Source organism: Octopus sinensis, linkage group LG4 (genome assembly GCF_006345805.1).
Source record: "Octopus sinensis linkage group LG4, ASM634580v1, whole genome shotgun sequence".
NCBI lineage: Eukaryota > Metazoa > Mollusca > Cephalopoda > Octopoda > Octopodidae > Octopus > Octopus sinensis.
In genome coordinates, this window is record NC_043000.1 from 73,475,298 (window position 1) to 73,502,440 (window position 27,143).

Genomic DNA, 27,143 nt, shown 5'->3' on the forward strand with positions numbered 1-27,143 from the left:
AAATCCACTATTGTGGAAATTGGATGTATTGAGAGGCATCCCATATGATATAGGTCATGGGAGAACCATGTCAACATACACAGATAACATTACAACCATAATGTCAAACACCAAGCGCATAGACCTGACCTAGTCAGTACTGCCTTAAAAGAAATGATGTGGTGACAGGAGTAAAAATTAACCAAGAAAAGTCAGTGGACCAGCAGCTAGGTACCTGGAGAGATAGGTCCATGCTGTCTAATAATGTCATGGCTTGCTAGACAGAGGGACCAGTTAAATTGCTCAGGATATGGTTTGGTCCAGATATCTAGATGGGTAAGAACTGGGTTGAGGTGACAAACAGGGTAGCCAATCTAATCCAAAAATGCATGAGACTGCTTACATTGCTTCCATCATATGTTTCTGCCTGGCCTTCGTGCCTTGCCCCAGTTTATGTCTGGCTAAATTGGAACACATACTCTTCTACTTTCTGTGGAAGGAATGCATTCCAATGGTCAGGTGCCCCATTTGCTGTCAAAACCCAGCTGAATGGAGGGCTGGGCATTCTATGGCTGCTGATGTGCAGACATGTACAGAGACTATGATATCTCCAGTGTTTCCTTGACAGTGAGCAGGTGTGATCACTATTTGTCAAACAGGATTCTCCACAGCTTGTCTCTTTGACTGAGCTGCAGTCTTGGATCAAGCATAGACTGAGGCAGGGCACCTGAAACCTAGAGTATCCTCAGGCACTCACAGTCTTGCGTTATTCAAGCTATTCAATTGGTGGAAGTTCCACTCTGGCATCATAGAAGGTTAGTTGCAGGCAATTGCAACAATATTCTCAGAGAGACTTTGGGTGTCAATGAGAATCATTTGGCTGGTCTGTTCTGGGGGACTTTAGGGCAGGGGGCCTATAGATAATTTCCAGAAATCCTTCGCTTAGCAGTACTACCAGAGAGCATTACCTATTCAGGATAAACTTTACAGGCACGGAAGTGCCGTCATCAATAAAACTGTTCTGCATGCCCTCATCTAGTGCCCAAAAATTGCTGACTTGTGGGTTTATGTCAAACATCTGCTGTCACATGTAGGGTGAATCTAGCTTTCAGTTGAATCCATTGTGAAGACTGTCTTGCTGCCTTCCTTTGGCCAGGAAGGGTAGACAGTTTTCTTCTTTTTTTGTCTGGGGTCCTTATCAAAAGAGGTTATGTGGTGGACCAGATTTAAAGGGCCAAAGACAGATACTTTTCTCTTTGGCCAAATACTTATCAACTTTTTCAAGTTTCACTTGAAAAGAAAACCGAGAAAAGAGAGGGAAGTGCTGCTTTCCAACAATTTGTTAAGAGATTGGTGAATATTGCATGAATGAGCCTACTTGAGGCATGTGCCTGTAGGTTGGAGAAGAACAATGTGGAGGGGGCACTTGCCTTTGTGGTTAGAGTGACCATGGTTTTGTGGGGTCTCCATGAACAGCTGTAAGAAATCTCCTTTAAAGGAATTATTCATTGTTATAATCTTGTTTTGTTACTAATTTTTACCTTTTACATGCTACCACATTGTATTGCCCTGTACCATTCCCAATGTTTTTTGTGAACTCTTGGTGATTAATGAAGAAAGCATTATTATTATTATTATTATCATCATCATCATCATCTCCACAACTACTAACAACAACAATGTAGGGACAAGGCCAAAAATCTGTGGGAAGAGGAACTGTCAATTAAGTCAACCCACAGATGATTTAATCAATTAAATTAATAGAGGTTGATTTAGGTTTACATAGCAAAAGGAATAGTAGAGGGTAAGAGCTTTGCCAATGTTCTATAGCATGAGGTGTTCAGGATCGCAAAGCAGTGTATCAGAGAGAATAGGGATGTGCTGGGGAAGAAATGTGCATGAATGGATAATGGTATATTTGCACTTAATGACTCAGTGAAAAAAGATGCATGGAAGTACCACTATGAAAGGTTGCTAAATGTGAAAAATGCATGGGAAAAGGAGAGTTTCAAATATTGAACCAACTGAGGGATCAGCCACCAGAGTTGATAGCAGTATAATAGATAAGGCAATTAAAGATATGAAAACAGGAAAGCCCCTCAAGACCATCAAGAATCACTGCTGAGTTGATTAAAATATCTGGTGGTGTAGGATACAGCCTACTCACTTGTATAGTTAATCAGGTTATTCAGGAAGGTGTCATCCCCACTGACTAGTGTAGTAGTATTATAGTTAGCTGCTACAAGGATAAAAGTGATGCCTTAGATATAAACAACTACAGAGGCATCAAACTGCTGGTTTGGGTCATGAAAATTACAGGGTGATTTATAGCTCAATTGGTTAGGAATAGGTTTAAACTGAGATGCAGTTTGCCATCTTCCTAGTGAGACAGCTGCAAGAAAAGTATTTGGCCAAAAGTAAACACTTGTACTTGGCTTTCCTTGACTTGGAAAAAGTTTTTGACAGAGTCCCTCATTTTGTTTTCTGGTGGTCTCTAAGGAAGTTAGGAGTAGAGGAGTGGTTTTTTAGAGCTATACAAGCCATGTACAGCAGTGTTGTCAGTATGGTGAGAGTTGGCCATGAATGTACAGGGATGAATTTAGTGTACAAGCAGAGGTTCACCAGGGTCCAGTTCTCAGTCCATTCCTATTCACCATAGTCCTCCAGGCCATAACCGAGGAATTCAAAACTGGATTGGATGCCTGTGGGAACTATTCTATGCTGATGACCTTGCTCTTATTGTGGAATCTGTAGCAGAATTGGAGAAGAAATTCCAGGTATGGAAGCAAAACATGGAATCAAAGAGCCTTAAAGTTAACCTGATAAAGACCAAAGTTGTTATTTGCAAGAAAGCCGATAAGAGTTTATCTTTCTATCAGGTAAATGGCCTTGCTCAATATGTAGGAAAGGAATTGGAAGTAATTCCATTCACTGCATCCAATGTAAGCTATGGACACATAAGAGGTGCAGTGGAATCACAGATAAATTAACAGATAAAGTCATCTTCATATATGCAGATGTGCAGGAACAATAAGCACTAAGGACACACAGGATTTAGACTCTCAAATGCCCAGGAGGCTCTCTTGAGGTAATAGATAATTCTGTTACCTAGGTGACCAAATTAGCAATGGTGGACAATGTTCTAAAAGTATTGTTTCTAGAGCAAGAATAGGATAGAGGTGGTTCAGAGAGCTATTGCCTATGTTAGCAACAAAAAGGCTCTCTCTCAGAGTGAAAGGTAGATTGTATGATGCCTGTGTACAAATGGCTATACTCCATGTAGTGAGACATGGGCTCTGAATCCAGAAGGCATGCCTAGACTAGAGAGGAATGAATGCAGTATGTTTTATTGGATGTGCAACATCAGTGTGTATGTAAGACGAAGTGCAAATGTGTTAAGAGAAAAGTTGGGGATAGGAAGAATTAGGTGCAGCATGCAAGAGAGAAGATTATGTTAGTTTGGACATGTGATGCATATGAATGTAGACAGCTGTACAGAGAAGTGCTGATTGCTGAAAATGGATGGCACCTGCCAAAGAGGGAGACTCAGGAAGACATGGAATGAAGTAGTGTGGATCAGTCTCAGGATGTTAGGCCTCATGGAGGAGATGGCAATGGACTGAGATGTCTTGTGATATGAGGTTCTTGAGAAGTTATAGAAGCACTGTTTTCTACTCACATATCACAATAAAACTTATCACATACCCTATCCCAATAAGTATATGCATCTCTTCTCTTCCTCACATTTCCTCTTTTCATGCACTATGCTGATCTCTTGCTCCCTAATTATGTCCTCACTGCTCTGCTTACTGTATCATTGCTATTCTGTAGTCCCTCACTCCCTCTATATACCCAGATTTCACCAGTCACTGCATCTTCCCCAGTTCTTGCATCCATGTGAAGTCTCTACTCCCTACCCACACACCATGGGCAATACCCTGCCGTTTATATTCTGAACCCCATACCCTGAGATTAAGCCCAGGCATTTCACCACTATCTCTCTCTCTCTTGCTCTACTCTACCATTTATATTCTGATCCATTCCTTGTAAGTATGCCTCCATCTCTCCCGTATTCTCTTCCGCTCTGTCTCTCTTTCTCTCACTCTCTTCCTCTGGCTAGGTAATCATGTATCTACTCTACAGCAACACACCTGTTTCTGTCCTAACCGTTCATCATCTGGCACAAGATCACCTCCTTCAAGCTACAATGTAATGCATGATTAATTCAAAATAATGTGAATATATAATAAACATTACATTCAACAGAATTTCTCAAAATTGCTGGCCTATTGCCTAAATTGGAGGTTATTGTAATATTTTGTCCAAGCAAGATTGGCCAGATAATAATGGTAATATTATTTATTTACTTTGGAAAGGTGAGAATATTACACATGGTTTATCATGGGCTGCTGTTTCTGAAAGGGTTGGTACAAGATCTGAGAAACAGTGCCGTACCAAGTGGTTGAACTATCTTAACTGGAAACAGCAAGGAGGTGCTGAATGGACAAGACTTGATGATATCAACTTAATATTAAAGTAAGTTTTACTAAATTTGAAAGTAAAGTTACATTTTGAAATTATTTGTTTTGAACAGAATACATTCCTAATCTTTTTGATACTAATCTGCCTGAAACTGCCTCCTTGTTTTAAAGTGATCTTAATTAAACCCTTCCATCAGAATTTCATGCTACTTTATGTTTCAAATACTACCTTAATAATGACAAAGTTTTTTATTTATTTTTTTTTTTTATAAATTCTTTATTTTCAATATTAATTGAAATGGAGACTATATTTCAACAAAAGTGTGGTGACAAAAGGGTTAAGGTTGTTTCTTGGAGACATGTTGAGCATAAAGGTTTCATTATATTGTTTCTATATTTGTCATTTGTATAGTTATTGTTTATATTTCCTGTTATGATGAAGCAGCTTGTGAACAAACATAAAATCAATCTTGAACAATTAAAAGTAATGCAAAAGATTTCAGAGATTTAAAAATTTTTTATACAGGATGTCATCATCATCTGTAACAGATGAAACACAAATTGATTGGAATGAATTAGCCAAAGATTGGCCCAGGTAATTTTCCGCCATTGTTTGAATAGTATAGTATTAGATTTCACTATCTAAATATTCAAATCATATTGCTATAATAACCTCTTTACAATGCTATAGAGTTTCTGAGTTGCAGTTTTGTCGTAATCTCTTCATCAAATGATATCTCTGTTTCTCAAATACCTTAAAAATTGTTAAATAGTCAATTTTCATTGCTTTGGAACTATTGATTATAAATCCCATTAAACAAGATAAGCAATGTTTACATTCTGTACTTTCATTATAATTGGTTTTATTCCTGTTATTACTTAGTGTTCGGTCCCCACAATGGCTGCGAGGCAAGTGGTGGTCTCTAAAAAGGCATGTCCCTGACTATCAAGTACTCCCATTTTCTGGTAATTATATATATGTGTTATTTTTATTTCTTTAGTCCTTTAATCCTTTTGAAGAATATCTTGAAACAACAACATCTAGGTGTCTGGAAAAGTATTGCTGTGTCAGTTTCTTGGTGCATTATTTCCAATGTTTTCACCATTAGCAATCACCATAACAGTGATTAAGAAACGTGACAATTCTAAACTTTTTTTTTGTTGAAAGTTTAGTATCTACCATTATTGGCCTTAGGAAGCTAATTTACTGTGTAAAAATGTTTATAAAAAACATTAAGTGGTGTAGGTGATGAAGATTGATAATTTAATTATAAAAGGGTACTGACTGCATTTTTAATTATTGAAAAAAATGAGTTTGTTTTAGCACCTGCTTCATCTTTAAATTATCAAATAGTCTATTTTGTAGGTCTTAAATCAGTTTAAATGAACACAAATGCATAAAAATAATTTTTAATTCCATTAGATATTCTAAAATACTATTAAATTTCATTCAATTTTAAAAAAGGTAAAATCAGACAGAACTTATGGGATGACCTGATAATAATGATAATGGGACTTTCACTATGCAAAGTGTGATGTGTATGTTACATTAAGTATATGTGTATTTATGAGACTAATGCAATAAAATAACAAGTAAAATAATTTTTGCCATTTATAATACCAAAAACAAAATATTCTTTATTATGCATGTAATATTTATTAATTATAGTTAAAAATATTTCAAATTCTAGAATAATGTAATAAGAAAATAATCAATATTCATTTGCATAAATGTTCGTAGAAAAAGTTTTTTTTAAACCCAATATATATGTATGAAATATAAAAGAAGTAAAAAGAAATGTTATATACAGCCAGAACATGCCTTGGATTCGCTTAGATTTCATAATTTTTCTTATTCCTCTCTAATGTAATATCAGTTTGTTCAAGCATATTTTATTTGACCAAATATGAATTAGCAATGTAAAATGTCTTACAGAGAAGCAGCTAGAATACAGCAATAAACAAGAAGACAAATGGCATAAAATGCTGAATAACATAGAGAAGCACAGCCACAACTTCCTTCAAATCAACAAGAACATATTGTGGCTCAAAATGCTGAACAAAATAAAGCAGCATGATTGTAAGTTTCTTGAGAGCAGCAAGAACTTCTGTTTGCATAAAATGCTGAACATCATAGAACAGCAAATCTTATTCAAAAACAGCCTGAACATATTTTAGATCAAGATGCTGAATAGCATTGTCAAGTATACCAGCAACATTCTTAAGGACAAAGCCAGCAACTAAGAGCTCAGAATATAACTAATTGATGAAACAAGCAAATAAGAATAGTCAATGTTGCAAGACAGCATGATATTGACTCGATCATATCAGTAGCTGTCAATGTAACCTGTCAGAGTTGTGGCTTCATAACACACAAACATTCATTGGAAAGTGTCCTGGAGAAATGTTGTCCTAATCTGATTATGGTATTTGCTGTAAAATATGATTTAATACTTGTACCAGATTGATCTGATTTACTATATCATTTGTTCATACTTAACTCAACAAAACAAAATATTTAAGAAGAAACATTCAACATTCAGTGCTTGACTGAGTGTAACATGAAAATGAATGATGCTACATTGCTCAACGGTTTTCCTTTTCATTTACTATCTTGTGATAGTTTTAAGAAGCGCTTATTTACTATCATTCCTATCTATTCAAGAACAAATTGATACCAGAAAATACTTTCTATTAGGCTATATACTGACAAAAACCCAGATGGTAAACGCTCAAGAATGTATAGTTTGTTTACATGAGGTTGCTGCATTGATTCCTAATAATGACAAGGAAATACATCAAATTGAGTAGAGAACAATGTCTCCAAATATTTAGCAATTCATCAATCCTATGATCCCTATGACGTGTCCATATATTTTCTTAGTGGCTTAGCTGGAGGGCAACTCAATATACTGAACCAAAGTTTTAAAAAGTTTGGAAAAGTTACATGTCTTTAATTTCATTCTTTTGGGATAATATATTGTATTGTGAATACATCTATTCTAGTAGTTTTGTGTAGAGCTTGCCAAAGTCTTATCTGCTCATTTGTTGTGTATTCAAAACCAGCTCTATGAGATCTGTATAATGGTCTGGTGGCTTGCAGGCTGTGCTAATCAGACTGGAAGATCATACTTTCCCCAAAATTGGTTGTCCAAAATATATGGTAAAGCACTACCAAGACATGATGGCTATCATTAAAAAAATTGAAAAAGAACCATCATTAATTGTGATTTTTATTTGCAATGGAAAGTGAGAAGAAATTACAAGAGGACTCAATGCAGATAAAACCAGTGGAGATTGTCTTGATATAACTCCTGAAGTTTTCTAAGTGAAGCAGCAGCAAGTTCTACAAGACTTCAAGTCTAGTATTTTTGGAAAATTAATGAGACATGTGAGCACAATTGAATTTCAGAAAATCTTATAATTTTTTTTATAATAGTAGATAAAGCATCACAAAACATTACAAGAAATTGACTAAAATTGTCTCTTCTGAACTCTTTTCAAATAATGCATAGTTGGTTTTTAGAGTTTGATGAAGTGCATGATTCATGAACCAGAATGCAATTTCACTTTGCATGTTGTATGGCTATTGCAGCAAGAATTACTCCTTGAGGTTCTATTCACAAACACCTAGTGTTGGAGGCTGTTGCTCATTATATCATTGGTGAAATCCAACTGAAAGTGGTCATACTGCTAATGTGTGAGTTCAGAATAGGGACATTGAAATGGCAATTGACATATAGTTCCTTGTAATGCTTTCAGTGACTTAAAAGCCTGCATAATTGCCGAATGGTACATATCTGTCAAAGCTATCAACTATCTATATAGTGGTAAGAAACTCTCGAGAGAGCTGAACAGCAAAAGGTCTTCAGAAAAAAAATCCCACTTAGACAAATGTCATTGTCTACCCCAGCAAAGTGGGAACTTAGGATTATCTGATTTCCTCACTTCACTAGGTTCAAATTCAAAAGCAGGAGATCATAGACAAATCTGAAGATAAAACTTATTCTAAGAGGTGCTATACACTACAAGTCATTCCAGGTGAGATACTTCTGGAGTGTACCTTCCTACATTGTCCACTGGTTCTGTTGGCTCTGTATTGTCTTTTGAAGGCGGTGAGCTGGCAGAAATGTTAGCACGCTGGGCGAAATGCTTAGCGGTATTTCGTCTGTTACGTTATGAGTTCAAATTCCACCGAGATCGACTTTGCCTTTCATCCTTTCGGGGTTGATAAATTAAGTACCAGTTATGCACTGGGGTTGATGTAATCAACTTAATCCGTTTGTCTGTCCTTGTTTGTCCCCTCTGTGTGTAGCCCCTTGTGGGTAGTAAAGAAATATGTATTGTCTTCTGAATTCTTATGGCATACACTTCCTTTTTCACCTGTAAAATCAGACCTCTCCTCATCTTTCCCCTAACCTCTGACCACTATTCTGTTTTTCTTATGCTCAGCCTGAGTGTGTCCCATTATTTCTCTGATCATAAGGCTTTTCTTTGCTGCATCCATTGCTTCTTAGACTTTCCATTTCCTGTCTGTCTTCCGTGTGAGCCAGATTGACCTCACAACCTTGTCTTTCAAATCTTCAAGCATGGTTAAGAGCTTTGCTTTTTCAACTTTGTATTCTTAGACAATGAACTTGGTGACAGTAGAGTGCAACATCAGTAAGACCTAGTGGAACACCAAGCCACTTCCTGTGTACTTGTTGATTTTGACCTTCATGTCCTCCACTATCCTACTGCTGCAAACCTTTTTCCACCATTTGTTTGGTTTTGGTTCCCCTTTTCATATCTTTCAGGGTGTTGTCATACCATCTTCTGAGGCTTTTGACTGGTTCCTCTGCCACTGTTGCGATATTTTGGCCGGCTACTATAAACACAAGCGTTTCCACTAATTTCCCTTTCTGCAAAGAGAGGCTCTGGGATTTCTTTGGCTTGAACCTCATTCTGGAATATGCAACTACTTCGTCCATTTCAGCATCCTGTGTGTTTCATCCTCCTTTATGGGAAGGACTGTATTGGCATCCAAAGTTCTTTTGGAGCTGACCATTCCATTGCTGCCTTCAGGATGACCTCCATTTCCAACACAAAGGGCATAGGGAAAATTGTACAGCCCATTTTTATGCCCACTTCCAAATTGATCTTGGCAGTTGTGTACTCTTTCGTGGTGAATAACATAGAGAAACCACAAAAATACTTCTTCAACATTTCTCGAATATTCTTTGGAACATGTTACATCTCAAGAGCTAATTAAATCATCTTGTGTGGGGCCAAAATGTAGGCATTCACCAAATTGAGCCATACCACATCAAGGTTGCTCTTTTCTGCTCTAGCTCTTTGGATTACCTCCCAAAATCATTGAAGCATGTTCTACACAACCCAGTACTCTACGGGTGCCTCTGTTCTGAACTGACATATCTAAGTACTTATTCTCTGTAAGATATTTAGTTAACCTTGCTGCCATAGAAGAGAAGATTTTTCCTTCAACTTTCAGAAGTGATATTGGTTTGAATTGGCTGATGCCACTTGAATTTTGCTCTTTTGAAATGTATACTCCTTCAGCTTTCATTCATTGGTTGCTAATCTTCAAGTTCTTCTATGCTGGCCTTATAAAATATGTAGAGCCTGCATGATTAATTCAAAACAATGTGAATAAGTAAGCATTGCACTTGACAAAGTAATCTGAATGATAGAGGGTTAAATATGAAAATTGCAATTATCTTGGATCATTTGTATTATATTAGAGACTTTTCAAAATCCCTATTAATCAAAATAATTCTTCTGTAGAATGTCTTCATAGAAAAGTTATTTTTAAACTAAACAATACAGAAAATGCTCTTCAGCTAGCTCAATCAACTAAATCCACAACTTATTATCATGAAAATGCAAAGAATCCAAAAATGAGAAATACCTTTTATTGCAACCTCCCTGAATATTATATGATGCAGTAATCATATACAATTTGGCAAAGAATGACAAGGCAGCCAAAAGAAATACTGGATACCATCTGTTGTAGGGAGAACTCTTGTATTGGAGATTATTGCTTCTTCATAAAGCCAGAATTACAAGATTTAATGTAACAAAGTGTAACCTGCAAAAGTTTTAAGCCAGCTTACTAAGTATTGAATTTCCTTGAGAATGACCATGAATGGGACAGCTAACCAGCTCAGAAATTTATTTGCTATCTGTCTTTATTTCTTCTCTCTGCCTAAGTCTGTAAATTTATGTTTTACAACAGTCTTGAAAATTTTCTACATCACAGAAGAGAAAAAATGGCCATTGAAAATGCATGTAAAGCTGGCATCAATGATATGCCATGCAATCCAACAAACCTGCGAATATTTGAAGATGAAAGAGAATTCAACTAATCAACTAAAATGACACATCATAATGATGAATACAAAACATGGACTAAGAATGTTAGTTATGGACAAGTGATCTTAGTAAATGTAAATTTTGTAGAATATACATGCCAAGTTTTCAGAATGTGGAATAAAATATATTAAAAGATTATTTATTAAGCCTTCACTGAGAAAGACATCCAAAATTTCAATAATTTATTCAATTAAAATGCACCTAATATAATGTGTATTTTTCTGAAACTGAAAATAGAGCTAAAGTTAATAAGTTCCTAATTCATTCAAAAACTCTTTGTATTTAACTTAAATACATTTTTTATATTAAAGCTGGTATTTTAAATAGACAAACAATTTAAATTTAAAATTTTGTATTTTGCCAGAGCATCCAGTACCAAATTGGTTTTTTCTATTCATAATATTTTACCCTATTGTTATTTCTGATGTTGAGCCTGTTGGAAATAAAACCCACTCTTTATCAAATAAATATGCAGTCAGCATCCTTTATAAGTTTGTTTTAGCTTGACAATACACTTTAAACTTTTTAATTATATACTTTCAGTTTAATTGTAATTGAGGCTGGTGTCATTCCAAACCATGCCACAATTATTGAGGAAAGTTCATTAATCAGCCTTGAAATACTTACTTCAGCTGGTTATACAACATCTCAAATCACTATCTCATTATGAAAATGTACTTTTTATGGTGAATTTATATAAAAAAAAACCCAAATACCTTTTAAATTATTGCTTCAAAAGTGTACAGTGTTTTCTCGTAAATGTTAAGATTTCATTGTGCTTATCTGTAATATTTAAAAAATAAAGCAAAACCTATTGATTTCCAAAGCCCAAAAAAATTTAATAGAATTATCTTAATTTTGCAGCTCTTGTGAATTATTTGAAAGTGACACATCTGAATGTTCAACTAAAGAATCCTCTCAACAACAATCTTCGATTAGCCAAAGTTGATTTACCACATGTGAACAGCACAAATCCAGAGAATCCATTCTCCATATCTGTACCTGTTCAAGCGGCAGGTAAATGCAATTCAATCTATATAATTATCTGCTTGTTTATTTGCCTGTTATACTTTAGTTAGTTTGGTGGAGGTGGAGAGAGAGGGAGGTGAGGAGTGTGAGTAGAGAAGAAAGAAGGAAGAAGTAGAGAAAGAGACATAATAAGGCCAAATGGGTCACATGATTAGTTGAGGTTAGATGCGAAGAGCAAGAGAAAAAGTCAATGAGAGAAAAGTGTTAATAACATGCTGTAGGATGGGAGGAAAAGGTAATGAGAAAGAGATATGTTTAGGATACAATATTTAGCCAAGGGTAATGCTCTGGTGGTGAGGTTAAAGAAAGGCAGATAAAGAGATGGGCAGGGGAGGCAGTTACATTAAGAGAGAGATAGAGAGAGAGAGAGTTAGTGAGAGATGAAGAGAAAGAGAGATGTTAAAGACATGAAGTCGGAAATTACATGGTTAGAAGAGGTAGAGAGAAATAGAGAAATATAAAGTGCTTAGAAGAGGGAACCCTTTTATTACCAACCTGGTTGAAACTGGCTCTGGCTGTGTGTACAAATGTTTTGTTTTCATAAGTTTTGAATTAAAATCTTCCACCAAACCTTAGTCACAATTTATGTTCCTAAGACTAGCTGAATGATAACTAAGTTATTTTACTAAATTCTTTGTTATATTTAAAGTAATTGAAAGAAACACTGAGCATCTCAAAATAAATACAGTAACCAAAGGGTTAAATAGCTTCTCTTAATATTTTTCATTCTGTGGAATTTCCACAGGTCTCACTAGTTAAAAGTATTTTATTTATTTTCTCTTTAATAAAACATAATGAAAAGCATAAAGTTTATAATATACAAGAGTAATTTAATAATAAAGCCAATGAAATTTTAATGTAACTAGAATATAAGAATGTCATAGGTGTTGGACTTCAGCAGAGATTTGTATTGTCCTTTCTCCTTTTCATAATTTTTATGAACTGGGTTGAAGGTGCAGCCGTTGTGGAAGTGGTATCACAATCACTGGATGTAGGACTGGTCAGCTGATATTTAGACATATTCTGCATGTTAGTGGAACATCATTGAGACAAGTAAAAATATTTAATCCTATCATTACTATATTTTTAACCAAAATACATACCTTAGTGTGTCAATTAAATTCTGAAATAATTGTGAATTTAAACTCTAACATTTTTCATCATCATCATCATCATCATCATCGTTTAACGTCCATGCTAGCATGGGTTGGATGTTTTGACTGAGGACTGGTGAACCAGATGGCTGCACCAGGCTCCAATCTTGATCTGGCAGAGTTTCTACAGCTGGATGCCCTTCCTAACGCCAACCACTCTGAGAGTGTAGTGGGTGCTTTTACGTGCCACCAGCACAAGGGCCAGTCATGCGGTACTGGGAACGAATACGCCCAAATGGTGTTTTTTTTTATGTGCCACCTGCACAGTGGCACAAATTCCAGTAAAGCGACACTGGTAACAATCACGCTTGAATGGTTCTTTTTACGTGCCACCGGCACGGACGCCAGTTAGCCAACGATCATGCTCAGATGGTGCTCTTAGTGCTCCACTAGCATGGATGCCACACATCGAATTTGATTTCCATTTCACTTGCCTCAACAGGTCTTCACAAGCAGTGTCCAATGAAGGGAAGGTACGCATAAGTAGGCTGGTTACACCCCTGGCATAGACCACAAGGTTATGGTCTCATTTGGCTTGCCGGGTCTTCTCAAGCACAGCATATATCCAAAAGTCTCGGTCGCTAGTCATTGCCTCAGTGAGGCCTAATGTTTGAAGGTCGTGCTTCACTACTTCATCCCAGGTCTTCCTGGGTCTACCTCTTCCCCAGGTTCCCTCAACCACTAGGGTGTGGGACTTTTTCACATGGCTATCCATATTCATTCTCGCCACATGACCATACCAGCGCAGTCATCTCTTTTGCACACCACATCTGATGCTTCTTAGGTCCAACTTTTCTCTCAAGGTACTTACACACTGTCGAGTATGCACAATGACATTACACATCCATCAGATCATACTGGCTTCATTCCTTGCGAGCTTCTGCATGTCCTCATAGTCACGGCCCATGTTTCACTGCTGTGTAGCATGGCTACACATGCGTCATACAGTCTACCTTTTACTCTGAGCAAGAGGCCCTTTGTCACCAGCAGAGGTAAGAGCCCTCTGAACTTTGCCCCGGCTACTCTTACTCTAGCTGCTACACTTTCAATACACCCTTCCCAGCTACTGACTTTGTCACCTAGGTAATGGAAGCTATCAACTACTTCTAGTTTTTCTCTCTGGAATGTGATGGAAGTTGGTCTCTGCACATTTTCAGTGTTTATTGCTCCTGAGCATCTGCCACATACAAAAACTATCTTCCCAGATAGCCTTCCTTTGATATTGCTGCACCTCTTATGTGTCCATAGCTTACACTGGGTACATCTTATAGAGTTTCTACCTATGCCTTTTCAACCGATTGAGCAGGGCCATCTACCTGAAGGTATTTGTGGTTTGCCTTCCTTCCTACTTATTAGAACTTTGGTTTTAGCTAGGTTGACTCTAAGGTCCTTTGATTCTAATCTTTGTTTCCACACCTGAAACTTCTCCTCTAGTTCTGATAGTGACTCAGCAATTAGAGCAAGATCATTAGCATCCTGTCTTGAATTCCTCTGTTATTGCCTGGAGGACTATGATAAATAGAAGGGGGCTGAGAACTGAACCTTGGTGGACCCCTACCTCCACCTGGAATTCTTCACTGTACTAGTTGCCAACCCACACCTTACTGACAGCGTTCCTGTACATTGCTTGCACAGCTCTCACTAACCATTCATCTATCCCTAGTTTCCTCATTGACCACCAGATAAGGGATCGGAAGACCCAGTCAAAGGCTTTCTCCATGTCAACAAAAGCCAGGTACAGAGGTTTATCTTTGGCTAGGTATTTCTCTTGCAGCTGTCTTACCAGAAATATAGCATCAGTGGTGTTTTTTTACTGGCACGAACCCAAACTGCATCTCATCCAAACTGACTCTCTCCCTAATTAGTTGGGCTATGACCCTCTCCGTGACCTTCATTACCTGATCTAACAACTTGATACCTCATGAATGTGAATTTTTGTAGCACAATTTAACAAAAGGCTCTTAAATCTACTGCATAATTTTTGCCTCAAAGTGACTCTAATTACAGGTAATTGTCAACTAAATATAAAATTATTTTGATTTTGAAATAAACTCATACACATACATGAGTATGTGTATGAGGTTATTTTCTAGTTTCCTTCAAAGATGAATTTCAGTATTTCATTCTATTTTACTTTTATGCTACAGCAGCCTTATTAAAATTTAACTATCATTTAAATATTAGCTAATAGCTCATTTTCTATGGTGATGTTGAAAAAAATCAAAATACACAGAAACATATATAATAATGATTTACAATACAAATAGATTAAGGTAAATTAGAATTGCAAGTAAATAAAAACAAGATAAATTTGATAAATCATCATCATCATTTAATGTCCATTTTCCATGCTAGTATGGGTTGGATGGTTTGAAAGAAGCTGGCAAGCCAGAGAGCTGCACCAGGCTATTTTTTAGCATAGTTTCTATGGTCAAATGCCCTTCCTAATGCCAACCACTTTACAAAGTGTACTGGGTGCTTTTTACATGGCACTGGCACAAGTGCTTTTTATATGGCATCAGCACCAGTGGGGTTGCCAAGTAACTTGCAAGACAAAGACCTCTTAGTTGAAAGAAGGAATGGAACCAAGAGGAGTGGTTGTGTGCCAGGCGAGAGTTTAGAGTATAATAAAGGGACAGAGATATTTGTCTCACTACAGTGGAGATACTTGGCTACTCCAGTAGGATAAAGAATGCGGGAGAATTAGAGAGAGAAATAGATGGCGTTGGAGGTGCCTACCTACTGAACAGTAGCAGGGGAGTATAAGTAGTACAAAGAGAATAGAGGGGGATGTTCCATAGGAGTGTGACGGGATAGGTTTAGAGATAGAAGACCTGACTAACAAGTGATGCTGAGGAAAATTGGTGAAACTGGGAGTGGGGTAAGGAAGACTGAGAGGGCATGGAGTGTGTGAATAGGCAAATGCGAGAGCGGAGCGGAGGGATGGGGCCTGCAGCTAGTGGAGGGGAGAGATGGGGCCTGCAGCAGGCTGGGAAGTTTTGACTGATGTCAGATAATGTGTGTGTAAGATGGGGCATGGCCATAAAGAAGATACATGCATGTGTGGGTAGCTATGATTTCACTTAACTTGACATGTCTTCTCAAGCACAGCAAATCCCAGAAGTTTCACTCACTTTTTATCTCCTCTGTGAGGCTCAAAATCTGAAGATCATTTCTCACCTCTTTATCCCTCTTCTTTCAGGGTCTACCCCTTCTACAGGTCCTCTCCACAAAAACTGACACTTCTTTGTGCAGCTGTCCTCATCCATATCTATCACATGACCATACCAGCATAAGGTTCTCTTTTGCACACTACATCTGATGCCTCTTATACCCAATATTTCTCTTAAAACACTTATGCTTTGTCATACATACACACTGATATTGCACATTTAAAAGAGTATGCTGGTTTCATTTCTTTCAAGCCTTCACATGTCTTCTGCAGTCACAGCCTGTGTTTCACTGCCATGTAGCATGGCTCTTCTTACACAGGCATCATACAATCAACCTTTCACTTTGAGTAAGAAGCCCTCTGTTACTAACTCATTCTTATTCTAGTAACTACTCTCTCAAAGCATCCCTTTCTTCTGTTAACTTGGTCACCTAGGTAACAGAGGCTATCTACTACTGCTAAGTATCTCCCTGGGCATTTAAGGAAGTCTATTTTCTGTACTTTCTTACTGTTTATTGTGCCTACACATCTTCCACAGACATGGAATTTCTACATACACCTTTTCTACATATCAAGCTACATATCTACATATCAAGCTAGACCATCTCCCTGAAGGATTTGGTCTTTGCTAAATTAACTATAAGGCACTTTCATTCTAGACCTGCTTCCACACCTGAGTTCTAAGATTATCAGTATAGAAGAGCAGAGGAGCTCCCAAGAGCAACCAGTTCCTCTGTTATGGGCTGGAAGACTATGATAAATAAGAGAGGACTGAGAACTAAGCCTTGGTGAACTCCTACCTGTACATGAAATTCATTGCTAAACTCATTGCTGACTTACACCTTACTGACAATATCTCTGTTCATGGCTTGTACAGCTCTCACCAACCACTCATCTATCCATATATTTATAGACTTTGTATCTGTTTTGGCATGGTTTTTACACCTGGATGCCCTTCCTAATACCAACCACCCCACAAAGTAGACTGAGTGCTTTTTATGTGGCACCACACTGGCAGGGTCATCAAGTAAGTTGCAAAGCAAAGAATCTTTGAGAGGAGAGGGGGCATTGGTGGAGATGATCTTATGTCAGATGATGAAAGGTTAAAGTGTGACAGAGAGACAGAAACAGATGTCTTGCTGTAGAAAAAATATACGGTTACCCAGCCAGAGAAAAAGAGAAAGAGGGAGAGTGAGATAACAAAAAAGCTGACAGAAACAGGTGTGTTGCTGTAAAGGAGATACTTGGTTACCTAGCTAGAGGGAAGAGCAAAAGAAGGAGAGAGAGAGAGAGATCAAGAAAGAAGGCAGAAACAGGTGTAGAAGTGATACACGGTTACTCAGCCAGAGGGCAAGAGAGAGAGAAAGATTGGGAGACAGCAAGAGTGTAAAAGAGAGCTGGAGAGAGATGGTGGCGAAGTGCAAGGATATACTCACAAGGAGCATAAATGGGATGGTAGAGTCAGGAAGAGAGAGATAAATAGTGACAAGTACCAGGGCATGTCCTCAAGGTATGGAGGACATTAATATTCATGGCAGGGCATTGTCAAGGCATCAGGAATAGGGAGTGGGGGTTGGAAATACAGTGGCTAGTGGGAACATGGATATAAAGAAGGGACGGGAAAAGTAGCAATCCAGTGAGCAGGGCACTGAGGATAGGAATGGAGAGTGGGAGTTAATCATGCAGTTTTTCCTGCATAATAACTCATGGCAGTACCAGTATTCATTTGATAAATATTCCAAACTTTGTTTGATCCCCCATTGTGTGGGTTTTCCAAGCATGTACAGCTAGAAACATACTTGACTTTTGTAACCCACCATACCCTCATCAACAGATAGGTGTCTCCTTGGTTTGTAGAATGTTTTATATGCATTTCAAATGCAGTCAATGAGAGGTCTTATTTTAAATAAGGGATCAAAGCTTAGTTCTCTGCAAACTTGGTACTGCGATAATTTCAAAAATTGGGTCCTTGTCATTTGATCTCCAAAAGGTTCATCACAGTTCCAGTAGTTTGTATTTCTGGGTAGTTTTCTTATACTCATAAGTATATCGATCACAAACAATGCTCAGATTTTGTCCAAACATGTGGGAGACCATAAATTATCTCTTTGTTTATATTCTGCATAATGATTTGTTTTGACAGTAATTGTTTCAAACAAAGAGAAAAAATAATTAAAAAAATTGTCTAATGGTTTTATCTCCTGGAAAAAACTATGACTAGGTCTAATCTCTTCAGAAAAATCATTAAGAAAAACTGTTTTCAAATTTTTACTCCATTTACATACATGTTCATTTTCTTTGTTACTTCCATTGGAATTGCTGGTTTCACTTTCAGAAATCAAAATATCCAATTCATAATTACACACCACGTGGTTTTTGTGTTCATCATATATGTTGCTTGATTTCGCCATGTCTTCTGTTGAAAATTCTTGAGTTAATAATTTTTATTCACTGCTTGACAGCATAAAACTGGTATCCATTTTTTGTCAGTATTAAATATATTCAGAAAATCAATGTCAAAAAAAATGTGGGAAAAAATCTCCAAAAATTCTCAGAGGTCAGGTACCAATTATTTACATAGTAACTCAATTATTTATATAGTGAAATCACATGTTTTCATGAATCGACTCAAGGTATGGAGGGCATACCTTGAATGATTAGGCAAATAAAAAACCTTCCTTATGACCAAACTTGGGATATAACTGACACTTGTGTTGGTTGTAGTGGCAAAACTTTCCATAATATCTGAAGAGGACCAGAATTTCATTTTTTTGTCAATAGGTAATGCCTTGGGATTAGTTTTCACTTGATTTACTGATTCTAAACCTAACTTGGCACTTGTTGCTGTCTTCTATTTATTGTGCTTCAAGTGTATTAATTTTTGACACTCTTCACTGGCTTGCTGTGTAGTCATTTCTGGCCATAGTTCTAACTGTGATAACAGTTTAGTATGAATATCTGCATCCAATGGTAATTGTAGACCAATAATGAAAATTAAACATTTAAACTGATTAAACTGAATTCAAATTGAAACATTCATATTTGCGATTTACTGTACCTGCATAGCTAACAAAATTCTTCTCCTTGGATTTGACAATGTTTAAACAGTTGTATCTAATGTTAAACAAAGATGAGTTCCCACTAAAAAATCTTCTGAAGTGTTTCAACTGTTTCGTTGAAACCAATGTCTCAAAGATTCTTTGGTAGTATATAGTTGATCTGTTTCTGAGCTTGGTTAATAATAATCTGACTTTCACCTGAGTGTCATGATTCAAACAGTCAAGGCAAAATGTATCTTTGAAATGTACAAACTATAAATCAGCAATTGGGTCAAAAATAAATTCTGTAATGGAATTTGAAGGTGTCAGATTTGTCACTGTTTGAGTAGATAGATAACTCTTGAGTTAATAATTCAATAAGGTTAAACTGTGCTACGTCAGATTGTTTCTGCTGACATTCAAGAAGCATTTCCATTTGCTCAAAAGAAATGGCCATTTTATCTCTTAACCTTGTTGCCGCTGTTCTAACTGTATTTTGGACCTTCGGTACTAAACTAATAAAATATAACTGTGGATTCCAACAAAGAAAAGAACTTGTAACTCGTTTTACTTGAATAAAAGTTATACTATATCAACTGGAAATTACAAAACTGTCCATTATACAAAAACCCAAGTAAGAACGCATATATGGAAGAGATCCTGACTCCAAGGACGCAACAGGTTGACTGCCATGTTCACATGCTAAAAAACTTTTGATCATCTTATCCTTGTTACATACTCATGAACTATACTTACTGTATATTTTGGTTAAGAGATGTCACAATAGATCACATGTTTCATGGTTGGCAGCCTTCAAATGCATGATCATATATTTCATGTAGTTATTAACTAAGCTACATCATTATCAGTTTATATCCAATTTCACTGGATAAGTGAAAATTGGGATTACAAGCCAATTAAAAATAGCCGTTAATTTAGCTGACCAATGAGCAATTTGTGTTTCAAAATTACACACACACATGTGCATATACACTCACACATGCATGTATATATTCATGTACCAGTTTTTGGACATAGGTCTTACACTATCTATTTGGATTTGATTTATGCTTGTGCTGGCTGAGCATTTTTTTATAACCCCATAATAGAATACTGATTTCATAGTTCACTTATATACTATTTATAGAGACCTGCAGTTTTCAGCCTACATAGCATCCATTATTACATTTCATACTTCTTAACATTAGAATAGAAGGTTTTTTTTGTCTACATTTGAGCTACTTGTGATGGATTCAGTCAACTACAAGCTTTCCAGTGGTAAGTAGAAAATACATTATAAAATACGTTTTCCTCTGATGGGTTCAATGCATCAGTTCTCTTGAACCCCTATGAAATTTTCAGCATGAGATTAAATACATCTTGTTGAAAAAAATAATCACTAGCAATAGAAGCAGTTTTAGTATCAATAGGCAATCTTTATATCTATCTTAACATGGATAGCTTGTTGGAACACTGACTTCTGCAGTATCTACCTTGAGAGGTCTTCTTAAATAGATGCATGGTGCATAAAAGTATAGACATATATCATAGCATATGAGAATCATCTGGTATGGGTACCAAATCACATGACTTCAGTGTACTTCACTTCTTCAGTGGCAAGCATTTGGTGACTGCATACCAGCCAAATCTTGCTACCTCAGTATATAGAATATCAGTGCAAATAGCCAGAAGACTTATTTAAAAAATTATTATTAGCAACAGAGGCAATATTAGTACCAAAAGGCAATTTTTATATCCAGCTTAACGTGAATGTGTTGTTAGAATGTTGAATACTGCACCATATTGACTCAATGGTGCTTTTATGCACCATGCATCTATATGAGAGGACCTCTCAAGGTGAATACAATAATATTCAGCATTTTAACTAGATATTCATATTAAGTTGGATATAAAGATTGTATTTTGTTCAGTTTATCCCCTTTGAGATCAATGATGCTGGGGCACCACCTTGAGCTTAATTAGATTTTATTAGGACTTTGGAAACTTATTGCAGTATCCACCTAGTGATGGTTTAAAATAATATTTTTAGTATCAGTTTGCAAAGAAATTCATTAGAACAATATATTGTATAAGTTAGTCTGACAAAAATGAGTTTACATTTTATTCTGAATGGGAAATTTGGGCTGCCAGAGTTTCTTTTTAATGGAAATAGAGTTGCTTTTTGAATGAGAAGTCATATCTTAGGCAACTTTCTGAAACTAAAATAAAGTGGCAAGTATTTTGCATAAGCATTAACATATTTTTCATTTCAATTCTGAAATCCATTTTGTAATTTTTTGTTTCCAATATAATTGTCATATCAATTTGTATGTTTCTCTAGCCACCCAAGTGGACAGCAGTGAGGTGACCAGTGATGGAGCAATGCAGACTTATGAAGTTCTACATCAACTGGCTCTCACCAGTTCTAGTGCCTTTCTCATTACACAGTCACAAAACAATTCTGCTATCTCTGTGACAGGAAACACTATGACAACTGATAACATTATTGTACATGCATTACCAGTTTCTCAGGCAGGTTCTTTGAAAATCATTCCCCCCACTCTCAAGTTAAAGTAATATAAAGATTGGATGCACACTGCCTAATCATATTAATAATTATCTTACATAGTAGTTTTTCTCAATCAGCTCTAGTACATCACAATCTCTATGAGAGCATTTGCACTAGTCACTTTATCACTTGAATATCAATCAATTCTCATTTCATATTTTTGCCTTCTTAAGTGTGAAGACTATGATCAACCTTAAATAAGTGTCTATAAAACTTTCATCTATTAAAAGACTGACAGAGATTTAATTATTGTTAATGTGATCATTGTTTTCGTCATCTGTTTTATATTTTTCCTTGCAAGCTTGGTTCAGGCAGTCTTACAATGTTACTATGTTTACAATATAATTTTATCTCTAACAATGATCTTTAATATTCTCATATCTGTTTTCTTTAAACTGCCTCTTTTATGATCTGTTGACATATCTGGTTGCATTTCCAGATATTGTTTGAGGTTTTTACTGGAATTTTTATCTGTATCTTTAACTAACTACCACTAAGGCAATATGTTTATACAAATACCACATGTCTGCTTAAAGAGAATTTATGTTTTGTATTTCAATCTTTTTATGTATTTGAAGCCTAAAGCTATCAAGTATTTGTATGCTATTTAATACAGTTCTCTTATTTGTTTGTTTAATTTTTTTGCCTTGGATAGATAGCACTATAGCTATATAAAATGATGTAACAATTTGATGTTGACTAAAAAATTATATTAGAGGAATTTTGTACTTTTGTCATTTTTATATTATAAAGAAATTCTAAAATATAACTCATTAATTCTTATGTTATATAGTCAAGCCATCGATCAAAAGTAACTGAAAATGTTACTGTTCAAATTAACCCTCAACCTACAGATATCATAACCTCTGAAGATGGCTCTGACACTGTGATTTCTCTTGGTTCTGCAGACTAAGTCTAAAGTTAAAATATCTTGGAGATATTCTCAGCTGAGACAGGTGTGTTTACTTAAATTACTAAAACCACACTCATCATCATCCTTTTATGTCCACTTTTCAGCATATCCATTTATATTACTCTCAAATGTCTTTTATTCACATTGTTTTGAATTAATCATACATTATCTTATAATCATGCATTACCTCATAACTTTCAGATTTTAATGATATAATTATTTTTTTTAATGTGAGGTATACTTGCCATCTCAGTATGGCTAACCACTAAGGGTGGGTGTTACTGTAGCTTGTAGCCCTCATTCAGAGATTTATTATTATTTTTTTAAGAGTGACATTTAATATTGGTATGAGAGGTCAGATCTGGCCAGTTTGAATATAAAGCAGGTAGAATATTTTGGTCAGATATGACCAGTTTAAATGCTAAAGGTTTAAAGTAAATGAAGAAATATCAGCTGGTAAAATTTGCACAATAAAGGACAAAATGGTGATCTAGAGACAAAAAGCGAACATTTAAAAAAATATTCTTCATAACTACTGAGTGCATGATAAACTTTTTTTTAATCTTTTATCATATAACAAAAGGAAAATACATGTGCATTTCTCAAATATCTGTTTGTTTCATCTACAAAAAGTATTTTTGTCTCTGGTAGGAAAACAATCAGAATTTATTTATATCTAAAGAGAGTGAATTGGAAAGTGTGTGGACTCACATTTTAGAGAAGCATCCAACTAGAGCTAAGAAAATGCTTAAAATTGTGCAGTTTTCTACCATGTACACATGATGCTGCACTTTGAACTGTGACAAAGTTGCAGGCACTGAAACATTGAGGTTTAAAAATGGCATATGATCAAACATTCCACCAAATACTCAAGAACTGTGTTCTTCATTTAAACTTCTTGTGTCTTTCTATATAGATTTCACATTATTTATTTGGCTTAGGTGAGCCAAATAAACAAGGGCAGTGAACTGACAGAAACATTAGCACACCCAGCAAAATGCTTACTGGTATTTCATCTGTCTTTACATTCTGAGTTCAAATATTGCTGAGGTCTACTTTGCCTTTCATCCTTTCAGGGGTCGATAAATTAAGTACCAGTTGCATACTGGGGTCAATCTAATCGACTGGCCCCTCCGCAAGAAATTTAGGGACTTGTGCCTAGAGTAGAAAAGATTTTTTATTTGGCTTAGCTAACAAACCCTAATATGTGACAAGAAATTTTGTTTTTTAAAACTGTCACAAATGTGACAATTTTGGGAAAGCTCTCTGGAATACTCTGCTCTAACAAGAAAGAGTTTGTCCTCTTTAGTTAATTTGTGTGATCATTATTTGCTGAAATGCTAAGGAATTACTAAATCATTTTCAAATTTAAGCAAAAGAATGTCGAGTTGGACAAATTTGATAATTTAATGAATGCTCTTGCTGAGAATCTTATTACATATATTTTTATCTGATAAAGATGTTTCTGCAGATGCTAGTGAGCAATCTATATCAAGTATTCTGTTACAAGATAACCACCCAGTGTTGTATATATTAAGAAAGTTAACCACTGCTAAATCTAATCATCTAATATCACAAATTTTTAGCACTTATATGGGCTACAAACACTACCCACCATTTTTCATTTAGAAAGAAGCTCTTAATTAGATCTGCTTATCGTCCTCTGAAATCCATTTTTAATCTATTCAAAGAATTTTAAAATGTTATGCTTTTAAGAATACTGACAACATTTGATTTTGATATTTCATATTGTTGATGCATTCTCTTGATTAAATTTTTAAAACTACAATTTCAGTGAATGATGCTGAAAATTTTATTTACTGGATTATTTACTGATATATTATATCTTCATAGCTTAATTTTGAAAACATTATGTGATCCAGTATTGAGCAAAATTATTTCCCGGAATCAAATTAATATCTGGACTAACATGTTAAACATTGATTAACACTCAGAAACACTATACTGCTGTAATTTGTAATCATGCTTTCAGTTTTCAGGAGATAAATCATAAAAAAGGTCCACAAGTGATGAAAACTTCATTAAAAGAAGGACTTGGTCCACATTTGGCATTAAGCATTTATGTTTTAGTTATATGTGTATAGACTAAACTGACAGAAGATTGAGAATGAAATTAGGGGTAATAATATATATAAAAAAAAAAATGCCTGAACTGAGACACGAGAAAAGTGAGAATGTTTACAACATGAGGAGTTTGATTATACACCTATAAATGATAGGATTTCTAAGATGATGCTTTGTATTAGAATTTATATCCTTACTATATACTGTTACAATATTTATTATATTCATATATTGTTGAATCAGTAACTTCAGTGATTCTATAACATTTTTGGTTTACTTTTTCTCAGATCTTCACTGTTAAAATCAACTTGGTTCTATTTCTCAAACTTTTTGTGGACTTCATCAAGAAGAGAAAGCTACTTCAGATCAGAATCCAAACAAAAGCAGTTTTGTAAGTAAATTATCGTTATAGAACTATTCTGCAGAGTTGTTTAGGAAAGGCATCAGGAAGATTTGATTATGTAAATAAATTATTAATCAAGATAACATTTCAGATTCAACTTAATGATAATACCACAATAGATAAACTAAATACGATAGCAATTATGCTATGCTTTTACTGTAGTATGTGAAACCAGATATTTTTCTTAAATGTAAAGAAATGTTGACCTATCACTGAATTTCACAAAGGAATTCACCTAGTTTGGAGCTTCAAAACTCTTTTCATACTTCATTTGAAAAACATGCCTGTGTGTGTGTGTGTGCACATGCGCACGCATGCCCATGCGTGCATGTGTGCACACACTCACACAGATAGATGCAATAAGTCTCGCATAGGTAAACATAAGCATGGATTTAGGCACATGCATATTCACATACTTAAACTCACTCTCTCTATACATATTCCTCTCTAATTTTCTCTTTCCTTTTTTTTTCCAGCTGAGGTACTGTGTATTTCCTCTACAACAAAACCTATTGTTATCCCTCTTTTATACTTTTTAACCTCTCATCAACTGACACAAAGCCACCACCCTCAATACTGCTCTCTCCAGTTGTGGGGTTTTTGTTTTATAAGTTACTTGATGACCCTGCTGGTACTGGTAACACAAAAAGAGAACCAGTACACTCTGTAAAGTGGTTGGTATCAGGAGTGGTATCCAGTCTTAAAAACCATGCTAACCAGCCCAAGGCTACCTTAAACACCTACTTGACAAACATCTGTGAAGAGAGAGGACACGTGAACAAGATTAAGTGCAACTTGTGATGACACAAGGAACAGAATACTCCCCATTTCTATTACCTCATATAAACACATAAACCAAAATTAAACCTGTTGTCTCTAGTATTAAAAGACTCTTCTTTCAAATACCTTGGTTTCTATCTAAAATTCTCAAGCCACTACTTCAACCCTTTCCAAGACATGTTGAAAGCTCCACCAAAGTCATCAACAAACTATGATGTCTCAACTTATTCGTGCTTAGGAAAAAGTAACTACCATTTTAGCTTAAAACATTTCCTATATAACACCCCTCTTACAACCCCAGCTGTCAACTTACTAACTGAACATATTACTTCCTCTCATAACCTTAACTGCATTAGGCACACGGCTCCAGATATCCATAAACTATTAACTACTATAATGGAAAACACCTTCCATTCTGAGGGTTCCATTTACAAACAAATCTCTGGATTACTGTCAGGTATACTGACCATCATATACAGGGACCAGTTACAACACAGGATACTCCTTTGCTTTTTCTACCAAGTATGTGGATGACATCCGCATATTAACATCATCTCACAAGCAGGTTATTAAAATATACAATATATTCAACAATGTTGATGAATACATAAAATCAAATGTGGAGTTCCCCAATAACACCAGTTCCTTACATCTGCTTGATTTCAAACTCAAAATCTCAGAGAACATTCATCTCCACTAAATTTTACAGAGAAGCTGAATACAGGAGCCCATTTATTCATTATGATTCATCCCTGCCCATCAGAACTAAGTTGGCCTATATCAGAAATGAGATTTTGCATGATATGCAGTAAATGCAGCAAGGCAGGAATCAAAATGTTGTTGTGTAGCAATTTATCACATAAATCATTATTAACTTCATACAGAATTTGTTTTTAGAATTTCTAAAATTTCTAATATCAGATTTTAGTTTAGCTTAAAAATGGTTGTAGTACTTACAAAATCTTATATTAGTTACTAAATCAAGGGGGTATACCTCAAAAGGAACTAAATCTTTTATCTAGGGTGGATATTTATATGTCCTTAAATCATAATGTTCTGTGAAAGTAGATGTTAGTGTAACATCAAAAAAATAAAGCCTTCCATCTCATGAGGTCTTATACTTTCCCTAGAAGCATCCTAATCATCATCATCATCATCATTTAACGTC

General features: G+C 35.7%; 1 protein-coding gene across 7 annotated transcripts in view; it reads left to right on the forward strand.

The window, feature by feature from the left end:
• The window catches only part of LOC115210414 (cyclin-D-binding Myb-like transcription factor 1), a 145,798-nt gene extending 118,937 nt beyond the window's left edge, over window positions 1–26,861 (forward strand). For 5 of the 7 annotated variants that reach the window (XM_036502147.1, XM_029779013.2, XM_029779012.2 and 2 more), the window contains 8 exons: window positions 4,356–4,515; window positions 4,987–5,055; window positions 5,344–5,426; window positions 11,697–11,849; window positions 21,567–21,757; window positions 22,588–22,750; window positions 25,080–25,183; window positions 25,672–26,861. In XM_036502147.1, the coding sequence (XP_036358040.1) occupies window positions 4,356–4,515; window positions 4,987–5,055; window positions 5,344–5,426; window positions 11,697–11,849; window positions 21,567–21,757; window positions 22,588–22,707 (776 nt within the window). In that variant the 3' untranslated portion in view covers window positions 22,708–22,750; window positions 25,080–25,183; window positions 25,672–26,861. Of the gene's footprint in view, window positions 1–4,355; window positions 4,516–4,986; window positions 5,056–5,343; window positions 5,427–11,696; window positions 11,850–21,566; window positions 21,758–22,587; window positions 22,751–23,037; window positions 23,093–25,079; window positions 25,184–25,671 lie in introns of all 7 variants that reach the window. The other 2 variants (XM_036502148.1, XM_036502149.1) reach the window with 2 other exon arrangements.
• Window positions 26,862–27,143: the final 282 nt, after the last annotated feature.